Source organism: Salvelinus namaycush, chromosome 41 (genome assembly GCF_016432855.1).
Source record: "Salvelinus namaycush isolate Seneca chromosome 41, SaNama_1.0, whole genome shotgun sequence".
Lineage (NCBI taxonomy): Eukaryota > Metazoa > Chordata > Actinopteri > Salmoniformes > Salmonidae > Salvelinus > Salvelinus namaycush.
The window spans coordinates 7,059,524-7,072,147 of NC_052347.1; the positions used below are offsets into that span (position 1 = coordinate 7,059,524).

At 45.0% G+C, this 12,624-nt stretch overlaps 1 protein-coding gene across 1 annotated transcript; it reads left to right on the top strand.

Moving 5' to 3' along the window:
- The first annotated feature begins 1,921 nt into the window (after positions 1-1,921).
- LOC120034264 (reticulophagy regulator 3-like) lies at positions 1,922-12,416 on the top strand. The gene is made up of 10 exons (XM_038980773.1): positions 1,922-2,044; positions 2,494-2,767; positions 5,757-5,863; positions 6,219-6,249; positions 6,360-6,486; positions 6,629-6,713; positions 7,337-7,474; positions 7,646-7,719; positions 8,035-8,167; positions 10,082-12,416. The coding sequence occupies exons 2-10, from the start codon at positions 2,523-2,525 to the stop codon at positions 10,648-10,650; spliced, it is 1,509 nt and encodes a 502-aa protein (XP_038836701.1). The 5' UTR covers positions 1,922-2,044; positions 2,494-2,522; the 3' UTR covers positions 10,651-12,416.
- The last annotated feature ends 208 nt before the right edge of the window (positions 12,417-12,624 follow it).

Below are 12,624 nucleotides of genomic sequence, written 5' to 3' on the forward strand. Positions count from 1 at the left end.
CCGTTGTCTGTTCTTTTGAGTTTTGATGTTGAGTCTTTGCCCGACAAAGTGATGTTAGGATATATGTTATCCTGTACGAGCTTTTGTGCCGAAATACATTACGTTGTTACAGGTGTCAAGCTTATGGGCATGTGGCAGCAGTGTGTAGGCGGGAGGTTCTTAGGTGTGAGGATTATGCAGAAGAACATGAGATAAAGGAATGTGTAGCATTTTGGAAAGTAGTGGTATGTGTTAATTGTAGGGGTGCCGATGGGGCTGGGGATCAGAAATGTCCGCTGTGAGAAAGGCAGGTTGAGGTTTCCAGGGTTAAAGTAGTGTAGAAGTTGTCGTATGCTGAGGCAGTGAAGAAAGTATTGGAAGATCTGGTCAAAGGGGATGGATCCTGAGAGAAGTAGTGTTACTAGGTGATCTGTACCAGTACAGAGGGATAGACCAATACGTGATATATGCTTCAGTAAGATATTATTTTTAGCTTTTATTGCAATGGTTATCAACTGTACCGGAGGGATGGAACGTAAATCGCAGAAATGGGGTTTTGGTGTCACCGGCACAGAGGTATTTGGGTGTGCCAGACTTGACGTCAGAAGAGTTACAGGGTGTGTTGAGTGGTGGTGTCCAGTCCTTTCAGGCTGTTGGCCTGAGGTAGGACTAGGTATACACTGCTCAAAAAAATAAAGGGAACACTTAAACAACACAATGTAACTCCAAGTCAATCACACTTCTGTGAAATCAAACTGTCCACTTAGGAAGCAACACTGATTGACAATAAATTTCACATGCTGTTGTGCAAATGGAATAGACAACAGGTGGAAATTATAGGCAATTAGCAAGACACCCCCAATAAAGGAGTGATTCTGCAGGTGGTGACCACAGACCAATTCTCAGTTCCTATGCTTCCTGACTGATGTTTTGGTCACTTTTGAATGCTGGCGGTGCTTTCACTCTAGTGGTAGCATGAGACGGAGTCTACAACCCACACAAGTGGCTCAGGTAGTGCAGCTCATCCAGGATGGCACATCAATGCGAGCTGTGGCAAGAAGGTTTGCTGTGTCTGTCAGCGTAGTGTCCAGAGCATGGAGGCGCTACCAGGAGACAGGCCAGTACATCAGGAGACGTGGAGGAGGCCGTAGGAGGGCAACAACCCAGCAGCAGGACCGCTACCTCCGCCTTTGTGCAAGGAGGAGCACTGCCAGAGCCCTGCAAAATGACCTCCAGCAGGCCACAAATGTGCATGTGTCTGCTCAAACGGTCAGAAACAGACTCCATGAATGCATTTATTGGATGCCCACCTCCGCTAAGCCGCATCAAAGAATACGTATTTATGTTATTTACAATGAGCAGTACCCCACATTTGGGGGAATTATACATTTTAAACAGGGGATCAAGGGTGTAATCATTAGTCCAAACAGTTGCAAAACGAAACGAAACGAGAGTTTATTGGACAAATTCAGGTAGGTCCCTCCCTCTTCGTTCCGTTTGCTTCCCTTACGAAAAATAAAACTGCACTGACATTATCCTTATAACGTTACTCGCAATAATCCAGTTTCTAATTTACACGTGGCATTGATTTGTTGCAGAATACAAACTGCTCCATTTGGGTTTTCTATACATCGTCTAAATTGTATCGAAATAATTTTAGCTATTTTCAAATGAATTTAAAAAGCAACTTCAGTTATAACTCATTCACACATGAAGATCTAGCTCTAATTATATAATATGAGGCCTACTGCATTTCATTGCAACTGCTGTATAGTGTGATGTCTGATGGTGATAGTAAAGTGTAAATACAGGATATTTTACACAATTGACTGGTTATAGATTTCCTCAATATAGGTTATTGAAATGTCATTCGCATATTTTGGTCCGCAACCTGTCTGTCCACAGCTACATCCACAATAAACGACAAAGTAGTGCTGTTGCTTCTGATTGGTGAGCCAGTTGACTACGATTTTGTTTAGTAAAAAAAAAAGCGTTTCAATTAGCTAGGCTTAGGGCAACGCCATATTGTCAATACTACTTGATAATTTTCTGCAATAATGTCAATGTAGGTGTCCGTTTTTGTGTGTGCTATTTTACAAATAATTGATATGAATATGTTTTAGTCATAGTTGGTAAAGATATCGATAGCTTCGTGCAGTTGCTTTGCTAGCTAACGTTAGCTACAGTGCACTGTTATTAGTATTCAGTTAGCATACATAGCTAGCTAGCCAAATACAGCTAGTTTTTTGGCTAGTTAGCTAACAAAATACTTAGCCAGGTGAAACGACACTGCGTCTAGATACAGGAATGCTAGCGTATTTTTGTTAACTGACAAGCTCGTTCGGGCAGGGACTTTTGACAGTTACTGTAGCTTTGTTTGAGAGTGGCAAGGTAACAAGTCTGCTATCGCTTTCTAGTCGGCTAAAAGCGGTTTCGGTTGTTCTGACGTGGAATTGGGAGACACGACACTTTCTTTAGTTAGCTCCATATTTATACCGATGTGTTATTTTACAGGGTTATTTAATCAACATTTGACGCGAGAGATGGCGCACACGGAAGGACTGGAAAATGCCATGGGAGAGTGTTCAGGAAAACAGGGGTCGACTCTTGGCCTGAGAAGTCGACCATGCTCCAGCGAAAGAGATGGCCAGGTCCGCGTTGTTAAAGCCTCGCTTCAGGAGAGACTCGGACCTTACGAGCCGGTGTTGACCTACCTACAGTCCGTTCTGGTGTGGGAAAGGCCGTTTCAGAGTGTGCTACTGTACACAGTGGTCAACGTTGTGTTCTGGTAAGTTTTTTTAGAGAAATTATAAATAGTATAGCAGTGATGACAAGCATATTTGTACAATGTATAATTCATGCCTTACATAAATCATATCCAAGTACAGTAATCATATCTACTGTACCATCAGAAGCTTTTGCACAACGAAAACGTCTCCCATCAATTTAAGATAAGACAGATGGCTCACCAGAGCTGCTATTAATAGATCACCAAAGCACGATTGTGCTTCTGTAGGCTGCATTAGAAACACTATCTACTATGGGGGTTGACATTATCTTTCAATGGAAATAGGCCTAGTATGATGAATCTGCAACTACTCTAGTTAAGCCTATATGTCAAATGTCTACAAGGAGTGTAAAACAGAATCTGTGGAAGGAATTAGTGATATGACAATAGTAAAAGTCCTATAAGGCAATGTCCCCCTACAGAGTCAACATCCTACATGTGCCATTGCAAACAGCCACCATGTCACCAATCGATCGATGTGAAGAAGTCAGCCTGCTTAGTGTGGTGATCTAATAGTCTATATTATTGCCCAGCGTGATACATCGTAATGCATGAAACAACACAAGTCACATGTATTTTGGGGTAGAAGTGTACAGGAAGTAAGCCCACCCTAACAGTACCAGTACTGGTGTGTGGTATAGCAATTGGAAAATTATGTTGTGTGTGTTTTAGTTTTCACACAATCAATAGACATGATTACTAATGGGTATGTGTGTACTTTGTTCTTTAAACAGAGGTCCCTAAGAAATGGGGGCCAGGGTTTTGTTTCCTTCTGAATGTGTTCTATCTCAGTACTACTAATAAGAAGTTGTATGCCATGCATTATCAGCAAATAGGTCTCATATTTAATGATGTAGGCTATCAGCAACATTTCACTCAGCTGTTATTGTGGCCACTAACTGTCTTTTAGATGTGTTAAACCAAGTGGTAATGGAGCCATGTGTAATAGCTGCCATCTAGCTATCCATTTTTAGGGCAGGTGTTTGCATAGCTAGATGACATAATCCTGAATTCCAACACTGCTTTTGAAACCAATCTGTAGGCTTCTAGGCTTGTTTTTATTTGACCAGGGAGATCAATTAAGAACAAATACAATGTTATTCGTTACATGCTTTGTATACAACAGGTGTGGACTAACAGTGAAATGCTTACTTATGGGCCCTTCCCAACAATGCAGAGACAAAAAAAGAGAAATAATAGAAAAGTAAAATTAATAATAGATACGCAATGAGTAATGATACCGTGGCTATGCACAAGGGGTACCAGTACAGAGTGGATGTGCAGTGGTACGAGGTAATTTAGGTAGATGTGTACATGTAACTAGGAATAAAGTGACAGATAGTAAACAGTAGCAGCAGCGTATGTGATGAGTCAAATAGTTAGTGCAAAAAGGTCAGTGCAGATAGTCCGGATAGCTATTTGGTTAACCATTTAGCAGTCTTATGGCTTGGGGGTAGAAGCTGTTCAGGGTCCTGTTGGTTCCAGACTTGGTGCATCTGTACCGCTTGCCATGCGATAGCAGTCTATCACTTGGGTTGCTGGAGTCTTTGACAATTTTTAAGGCCTTCCTCTGACACCGCCTGGTATAGAGGTCCTGGATGGTAGGGAGCTGTGATGTACTGGGCCGTATGCACTACACTCTGTAGCACCTTGCGGTCGGATGCCAAGTAATTACCATACCAACCGGCGATGCAGCCAGTCAAGATGCTTTCAATGGTGCAACTGTAGAACTTTTTGAGGATCTGAGGGCCCATGCCAAATCTCTTCAGCCTCCTGAGGGGGAAGGGGCATTCTTGTGCCCTCTTCATAACTGTGTTGGTCTGTTTGGGCCATGATAGATCCTTTGTGATGTGGACACTGAGGAACTTGAAGCTCTCGACCCAGTCCACTACAGCCCCTTCGATGTGAATGGGGGTGTGCTCGGTCCTCCATTTCTTGTTGTCCACGATCAGCTCCTTTGACTTGCTGACGTTGAGAGGTTGTTGTCGTGACACCACACTGCCAGTTCTCTGACCTGCTCCCATATAGGCGGTCTCGTCGTCGGTGATCAGGCCTACCACCGTCGTGTCGTCAGCAAATGTAATGATGGTGTTGGAGTCATGTGCAGCCACACAGTAATGGGTGAACAGGGGTTGACTAAGCACGCACCCCTGAGGGGCCCCCGTGTTGAGGTTCAGCGTGGCGGATGTGTTGTCTACCACCTGGGGGTGTTTCCGTCAGGAGGGAGGTGTTCAGTCACAGGGTCCTTAGCTTAGTGATGCGCTTGGAGGGCGCTGGCGTTGAACACGGAGCTGTAGTTAATGAGCAGCATGCTCACATAGGTGTTCCTTTTGTCCAAGTGGGAAAGGGCAGTGTGGAGTGCAATAGAGATTGTGTAGCCTGTGGATCTGTTTGGGTGATATGTGAATTGGAGTGGGTCAAGGGTGTCTGGGATGATGGTGTTGTTGTGAGCCATGACCAGCCTTTTAAAAGCATTTCATGGCTACAGATTGTGAGGTCTATGGGGCGATAGTCATTTAGACAGGTTACCTAGGTGTTCTTGGGCACAGGGACTATGGTGGTCTGCATGTAGATATTACAAAATCTTATTTACAATGCTGGCCTGGCAATGTGAAAGAGTATGTATGCCTCTCGGTGAGCTCGAAGTGAATGCAGTTCTCAACCTTTGTTGTCCTCATTTGAACTAATGCCTAGATTGTCTGCTGTCAGAGTCTGACAACATTTTACTCAGGAGGTGACAAACACAGGAAACGCCTGTATTCAAAGTAGTTCAAAGTCACATGTACACACAAACAATATTTGTGGTGTCGGCCTTTTCCGTCACATTCAGTCAGCAACCCACCTTTGTCAGTAACCGAGGCCCCACACACAGACACCTGAGTCTGTGCGTAACTGCCACTTGCACGGGAGACCACAGGGTATGTTTGTGACATGTTAAACAAAAGGAAACGTCAGCTGTTCTGAAGCTGACTTTAGTGTTCTGTTCCAGGTTCTTTGCCCTGACCTCGCTGCGCCTGCTCTTCCTGCTGTCCTCTGGCCTGCTTGCATTCATCTGCGTTGACAGCTGGAGGAACAAGATCTGGCCTGAGATCAGAGGTGAGGAGGATATAGTACATTAATTCTGGGTAGTCTGCCTTATTCTGCACCCAACGCCACATGCCCCACTGTGTCTTGGTCTGTCCCTGCTGAGTACCTCTGCCCAACTGTGTTAATTACACCTGACTTGGTTCTTAGATCCTGTCCCTTATTCCCCAGTGTCATACTGCCCTTGGTGTGAATACCCAACTGGCCCTGGTCTGTACTATTCATTAGACCCTGTATAATGAATGATATCCTTTGTCATGCCTGTCCTCATTTAAACTCATGTGGTGTAGAGTGTCCAATCCACATGTAGTGATGTGGATTGTTGCTAAATGCGGGTGTTAAACGCATTTTCTGTCTCTTCCCACAGTTAGAAAACCTGATGAGTCTGAAAATGAAAGGTAGGCCTACGTCTTAAAAATATATCATTTGTATCCTATCGTCACACTCTGGTTGGGCAGTGGTCACAGAGAGATGATGTCACTGTTGTTGTTGTTCTCCTATCTTGCAGCTGGGGCCTGGTGCAGCCAGGGTTGCTCAGTGTTCCAGAGCTGTGTCACCACATTGCTGAGGTCTGGGTCTCTGGGCTGGCCTTCACATCCAGCCTGGTGCAGTTCAAACGCCACAACCCTGGCAAGGTGAGGCCTTGGCACTCCCCTTGTACTAGTATGAAGGGTCTCCTATATAAACCCTAATACAATATCTTGTCTACTCTCAGCCTACTGTGAACATACAACTAATCAGTAACTTGACCAGTTGAACACTGTTTGTTGTCTCTAGTTCTGCCTCCTGACCTGTGTCCTCTTGACCTGTCTGGTCATGGTTGGACGGTACATTCCTGGACTTGTGCTCTCTTACTCTGCGGGTGAGTACAGTGAGAGACGACCCTCCTACCCCACCCTTCTGTTTGCCAAACACCATCCTCATTCAGAGCTCCCGAATGGTGGAAAGCTGGCTGCCCTTGTTAAAAATGCATGGCTGGTGAAACCAGATCTGTGTCCCCGACACCAGGGTTCTGTCTGTGAGGTGATTACTGCCTGGCTGGGCTGAGGCAGGCAGGGAGGGAATCAGGAAGAGGGGGAAGCAGGAATGGAGGGACTCAAGGGGAGGCGGGAAGGCAGGGAGGGAGATGCAGGAAGGAGGTCAGGCTGAGATGCTAATCCCCACACCTCTAACCAATGTAGAGCGACCAATCTACTGGAGAGCCAGGATCAGGGAGGCCTTGCCAGGGCCCTCTGACGTACTTAACAATCTCGTGGCTGCTAGAGCTCCCACTCTTTGTTTCGTTCTCTGTTGAATGGCGAGATTAGTTGGGCTCAAGCCCATGGGTGTGTCTGGGCTGAGGAGAGCAGCTCGGAGGCTGGGGATTGGGTGAGCCAGAGCCTAATAGCACAGATGAATGCGGCCATGGTTCTTGTCTTTTTATTGTTTGTTTGTTTATGCCCAGTGATGTTTCCACTAACATTAAGCCATTCTCTCTTGTCCCAGTGCTGGTTGTTCTGCTGTGCCCCCTGGCGGCGTACCACCGAGTGTGGCAGCGTGTGTGCGTGAAGCTGGACCCGGCCCTGCAGTGGCTGGACTTCAGCGTTCGCGGGTATATGATGTCAAAGCCCATCGACAACCAGTGTGAGTACAGCGTGTGTGTTGCCTGTTCGTTTGTGTCTGATAGGTGCATTGGCATTGCTACAGTTTGCATGGACAAACCTAAACCAGTGTATCTCCTTCTACCTTGACTGGAACAAGGGAGTAGCTCAGTCATTGTAACCTGTGGTCTGCGTTTGTGTGTTTGCTCTGCAGTCCTGCGCAAGCCAATTCGGGGTGCAGCATCTGGTGATGACAGTGAGGAGGAGCTTGCTGCATTCTGTCCGATGGTAATTCACCTGATGTATTTCACATGCAGTCCAAAAGCATAGTCAGGTTGTCATCTATCTGACTGTTATGGTTATTGAAATGGGCCTACTTTCCTGTGTTGGTTATTGCTCAGTTAGATGGCCAGGAGTGGCATATGTAGCTTAAGCCTGCAGCTGGTCTCAGATTTACAATAACCTGACCCCTTTAGAGATATAAATAGCAGGCCCTGCCAGTCATATCAGGCCACATCATCTGTGATATATGGACTACATTTAAGAGGAAATATACTATATTATGAATGACTAACACGGTTCAATGTCTTTCCTCTCTTTCAGTTTGACGATGCTATAGTAGCCAAAGAACTTGCGATGACCGACTCTGAGCACTCTGACGCTGAGGTCTCGTACACAGACAATGGGACCTTTAATCTGTCCCGTGGCCAGACTCCTCTCACAGAGGGCTCAGAAGGTACAGTACGCACCCACCCGCTGAGTCTGCTCCTCCAGGCACACATGCTCTGGAGTCAGGAGAATTAGAGCCAGATCCAATGTAGCTAATAGGGATGTGCATCTTTCCCTATCAAGACGATTGGATACGTATCTAGATACATGGGCTACGATACAGGAACGATACGTTTTTAGTTTGACACTTCGTTTTTGATTAGATTGATGCAATTCGATGCAAACACATACATTTTCCATTCTAATTTAAAATCAGCTGCTGATGGAGATCATGAGCTGGGCCTCTCTTGGCTGGAACTGTCTGAGCTGGTGCGTGTGTACAGTGCATTCGGAAAGTATTCAGACCCCTTGATTTTGTTACGTTACTGCCTTATTCTAAAATTGATTAAATTGTTTTCCCCCCTCAATCTATACATAATACCTCATAATGACAAAGCAAAAACAGGTTTGAGCTTTTTTTTATATACAAATTTATGAAAAATAAACTTAAATATAACATTTACATAAGTATTCAGACCCTTTACTCAGTACTTTGTTGAAGTACCTTTGGCAGTGATTACAGCCTCAAGTCTTCTTGGATATGATGCTACAACCTTAGCACAACTGTATGTGGGGAGTTTCTCCCATTCTTCTCTGCAGATCCTCTCAAGCACTGTCAGGTTGGATGTGGACCGTCGCTGCACAGCTATTTTCAGGTTACTCTAGAGATTTTTTTGATCGAGTTCAAGTCCGGGCTCTGGCTGGGGCACTCAAGGACATTCAGAGACTTGTCCCGAAGCCACTCGCGTTGTCTTGGTTGTGTGCTTAGGGTCGTTGTCCTGTTGGAAGGTGAACATTCGCCCCAGTCTGAGGTCCTGAGCGCTCTGGTGCAGGTTTTTATCAAGGTTCTCTCTGTACTTTGCTCCGTTCATCTTTCCCTCAATCCTGACTAGTCTCCCAGTCCCTGCCGCTGAAGAACATCCCCACAGCATGATGCTGCCACCACCATGCTTCGCCGTAGGGATGGTGCCAGGTTTCCTTCCGACGTGACGTTTGGTATTCAGACCAGACTTTCATCAGACCAGATAATCTTGATTCACATGGTCCGATAGTCCTTTAGGTGCCTTTTGGCAAACTCCAAGTGGGCTGTCATGTGCCTTTTACTAAGGAGGGGCTTCCATAAAGGCTTGATTGGTTACCTCCCTGACCGAGGCCCTTCTTCCCCGATTGCTCAGTTTGGCCGGGCGGCCAGCTCTAGGAAGAGTCTTGATGGTTCCAAACTTCTGCCATTTAAGAACGATGGAGGCCACTGTTCTTGGGGACCTTCAATGCTGCAGAAATGTTTTGGTCCCCAGATCTATGCCTCAACACAATCCTGTCTCGGAGCTCTACGGACAGTTCCTTTGACCACATGGCTTGATTTTTGCTCTGATATGCACTGTCAACTGTGAGACCTTGTATAGATAGGCGTGTGCCTTTCCAAATCATGAGCCTCACCAGCTTTTTTTGTGTCCCTTTTTGCATGTTATTTTGGCATTAATACGTGTCACATATCAGTTTGCAAACAATTGTTGAGTTAATAAAGCCGCATACAAACATGGTATCTTTTTGGCTTTCTTAAGGCAGCTCCAAAATGCAGGTGTTTCAGGCTAGCTCAGTGCTTTCTGTGGTGTTGGGGCAGGTCAGCGCATGAAGCTGGACACAGCGCGCGAAGCAGTCGTATGTTAAACATTTGAATCGGTGACCGATGCGTATCTGTGAATTGTAGCTAACATTAGAGCCTGTATGATAGGATGACATGTCACAAGGCACTGCACTGTGTTTTCTGTACTGTGGCATGACTGCCTACTCTGGTAAGACATGTTGTGCAGGGTGATTGTCTGTTTTAAATTACAAATGACATTCCAACATCTTGAACCCCTTCCTTTCCGTTCATCCTCAGATTTTGATAGACACAGTGACAATGAGGAGTCGTTTGCACGAGACCTCAATGACTTCCCCTCCATCAACCCAGACGCCACTCTGATGGACGACGACGATGACTCATGCATCGGGCTGCCCAGCCTGGGTCTTCGGTCTGGGCGGACTGGCCCCCGAACCACGGCTGAGCTGCTGGATGTGGAATCCCACCTGGACTCTGACCAGGACGACCTGGACGAGGAGCTCTCTTTCGGCGGCCTGCCCCCCGCTTCTGACTTCCTCGGAGGTGACCTGGCTGGAATCATCGCTAGCAACATGATTCAGGCGGCACTGGCTGGGGCCATGCAGCCTCGTCCCCCTGCCGCCCGCAGAGAAAGGGTGGGGCCCACCAGAGCTGGTGCCCATAGGGGCTACCGCAAGCAGTCTAGCTCGGAGCTGGACACGGACTTGGACGGAGAGGACTTTGAGATGCTGGACCAGTCGGAGCTGAACCAGATGGATTCCTTTGGGGGTGCAGGAGGACGGGGAGGAGGGCAGGGTGGGGGACAGGGGTCCAGCTTCCTCTCCAACCTACTGGGGAAACCACAGTGAGGCGCCTCTACCTGTGCATAACAATCAAACGAAGTCTTTGTGTGTGATTGAGTGACTGGAATGTTTATGGCTTGTTTTGACTGCGTGTATGTGAGTCATTTAATTGTAGGATCCAGCAGCCAGGCTCCTGATTGGCCTCAGTTGATATCACTGTGAAGTACTTCTGATTTCTTTATTTTTCTATCTCACTTTTCAATTTCATCCTTTAGTCTGTAGCTTGTATGTGTAAGCCACCATCATTCAGAAAGTGTTCTTTTGCAGGCTGAGCAATAGGAAACGCAATGTATAAAAACTCCATCTGTTTTTGAAACAGCATTACGGAACCACTTCTCTGTACTGTCATCCAGTATGCCCTAGTGAGTAATACGTATTTTTTTAAGTCGACCACCAGGTTAGTAGACACATTTCCTAAAATGCTAGACACACAGGGCTATTTAATATGGGACCAACTTTGACATTCCTGTTGATTAGTGAAGTTTTACAACTGCAATGACCTTGTTTTGAATAGTTTTAGCAATATCTGACTGGTTCTCTCTTTTAGTAAAAACCACTGCTTTCATTTTAAGACACTCATTCTCTAATAGAAACTAAGTCAATATTTATGGTGATATTTCTTTGTTGATCATTCTTGATTGAGACATGAATTTGTTTTGAGTCTGAAATCATTGTTTTAAAGAAAGGGGATTGGCATTTTAGTTAAATGTGTTTTACTGTCTCCCCCCCCGACTGTTTCTTCCCACACCATTGGTCCTGTTTTGTTTGCTGTACTTCTGGGTAGATCCGTGAACGTAGGGTTGCCTCCTGTGTTCTTCATGTGTCTTGAATGAGCAGTCATGGGCTAGTTAGATCTTTTTGTCTTTATCATCACAATAAGTAACTTTTATCAAGTTAACCTGCTCCTTGTATCCCTTCTCCCGTGGCATTCCCAATCCCTGTCACCATCTTCACTCATTTTTGCCGATCCTTCTCCGAGGAGAATCTATAGAATAGACATGCATATGTAAGAAGTACAGAATATAAGCCTTTAGTTTAACCTCTAAACTCATGCATGAACCACATTTTGTTAAACGTCTTAAGAAAATCATCAGGAAAGCGTGTTTACATTGATGGGTGAACAAAATGCTGGTATACAAAACTCAACCTGATTAGCCTTTTTAAAAGTGTGAATATGTAAAGGAAAATATGTAATATGCTTGTCTTTTAAAAACTAGGGTGCAGTAAATGTTAGCCTATTCTTTATTTTTTTGTGTGTGTGTGTGTGTGTGTGTGTGTGCAGGTCAGCATGATTAACCTGCGATTGGCAAACAAGATCCTGCTGCTTTTGTCTTTTCATGGTCATTGAAACTCAAATGACCCAGAGATGGGTTTTGCTGACATAACAGGATCAAACAATCAGAAAGAGACAATGCTGGTTTATATATATAAGACACATTGCCCAATAATGCTATTTGTGTTGTATAGAAAATCATGACACTGGGTGATTTCATACAATAGAACTTCTGGGTCCCCCTGTTCATTGAGATGGCCCAGAAAACAGAACCGGTCTGATCTGAAAAGGTTTGGGATTTTAATTAAAAAGAGTGAATGTACATGACTTGTTTTGGACCACTTTAGTTTAAATAGGGGTTGTTGCAGTATCGCTTCATGAAGACTGCCAGGCAATTCTTCATTCATAGTATTATGTTCTATAAATGTGTTCAGTACAGTGTTTTTTTCTCGCTGACATTGGTTTTGATGTGCAAACCTTATTAAATATGAAGTCTGGATTAAATGTTTCTTTTGTTATTTATAAACAATGCAATATTCCACAGATCCAAAGTCACAATTTTGACATCCTTTTGGTCCACCAGCCAGTGTTGCTGGTAGATTAAAAAAAACGTTTTTCACTTGGGACTCTTTTTTTTACCGACATTTTTGGTTGGTTGTTGGCGCTTATTTCATGCACTGCTCGAGAGTCCATACATACTCAAGCTG

Excerpts from the sequence above, each read along its gene's own strand:
- LOC120034264 (XM_038980773.1), top strand. The coding sequence starts at position 2,523 with ATGGCGCACACGGAAGGACTGGAAAATGCCATGGGAGAGTGTTCAGGA. Across the intron at positions 5,864-6,218 it reads GATCTGGCCTGAGATCAGAG|TTAGAAAACCTGATGAGTCT; the intron begins GTGAGGAGGATA and ends CTCTTCCCACAG. Across the intron at positions 6,714-7,336 it reads TGTGCTCTCTTACTCTGCGG|TGCTGGTTGTTCTGCTGTGC; the intron begins GTGAGTACAGTG and ends CTCTTGTCCCAG.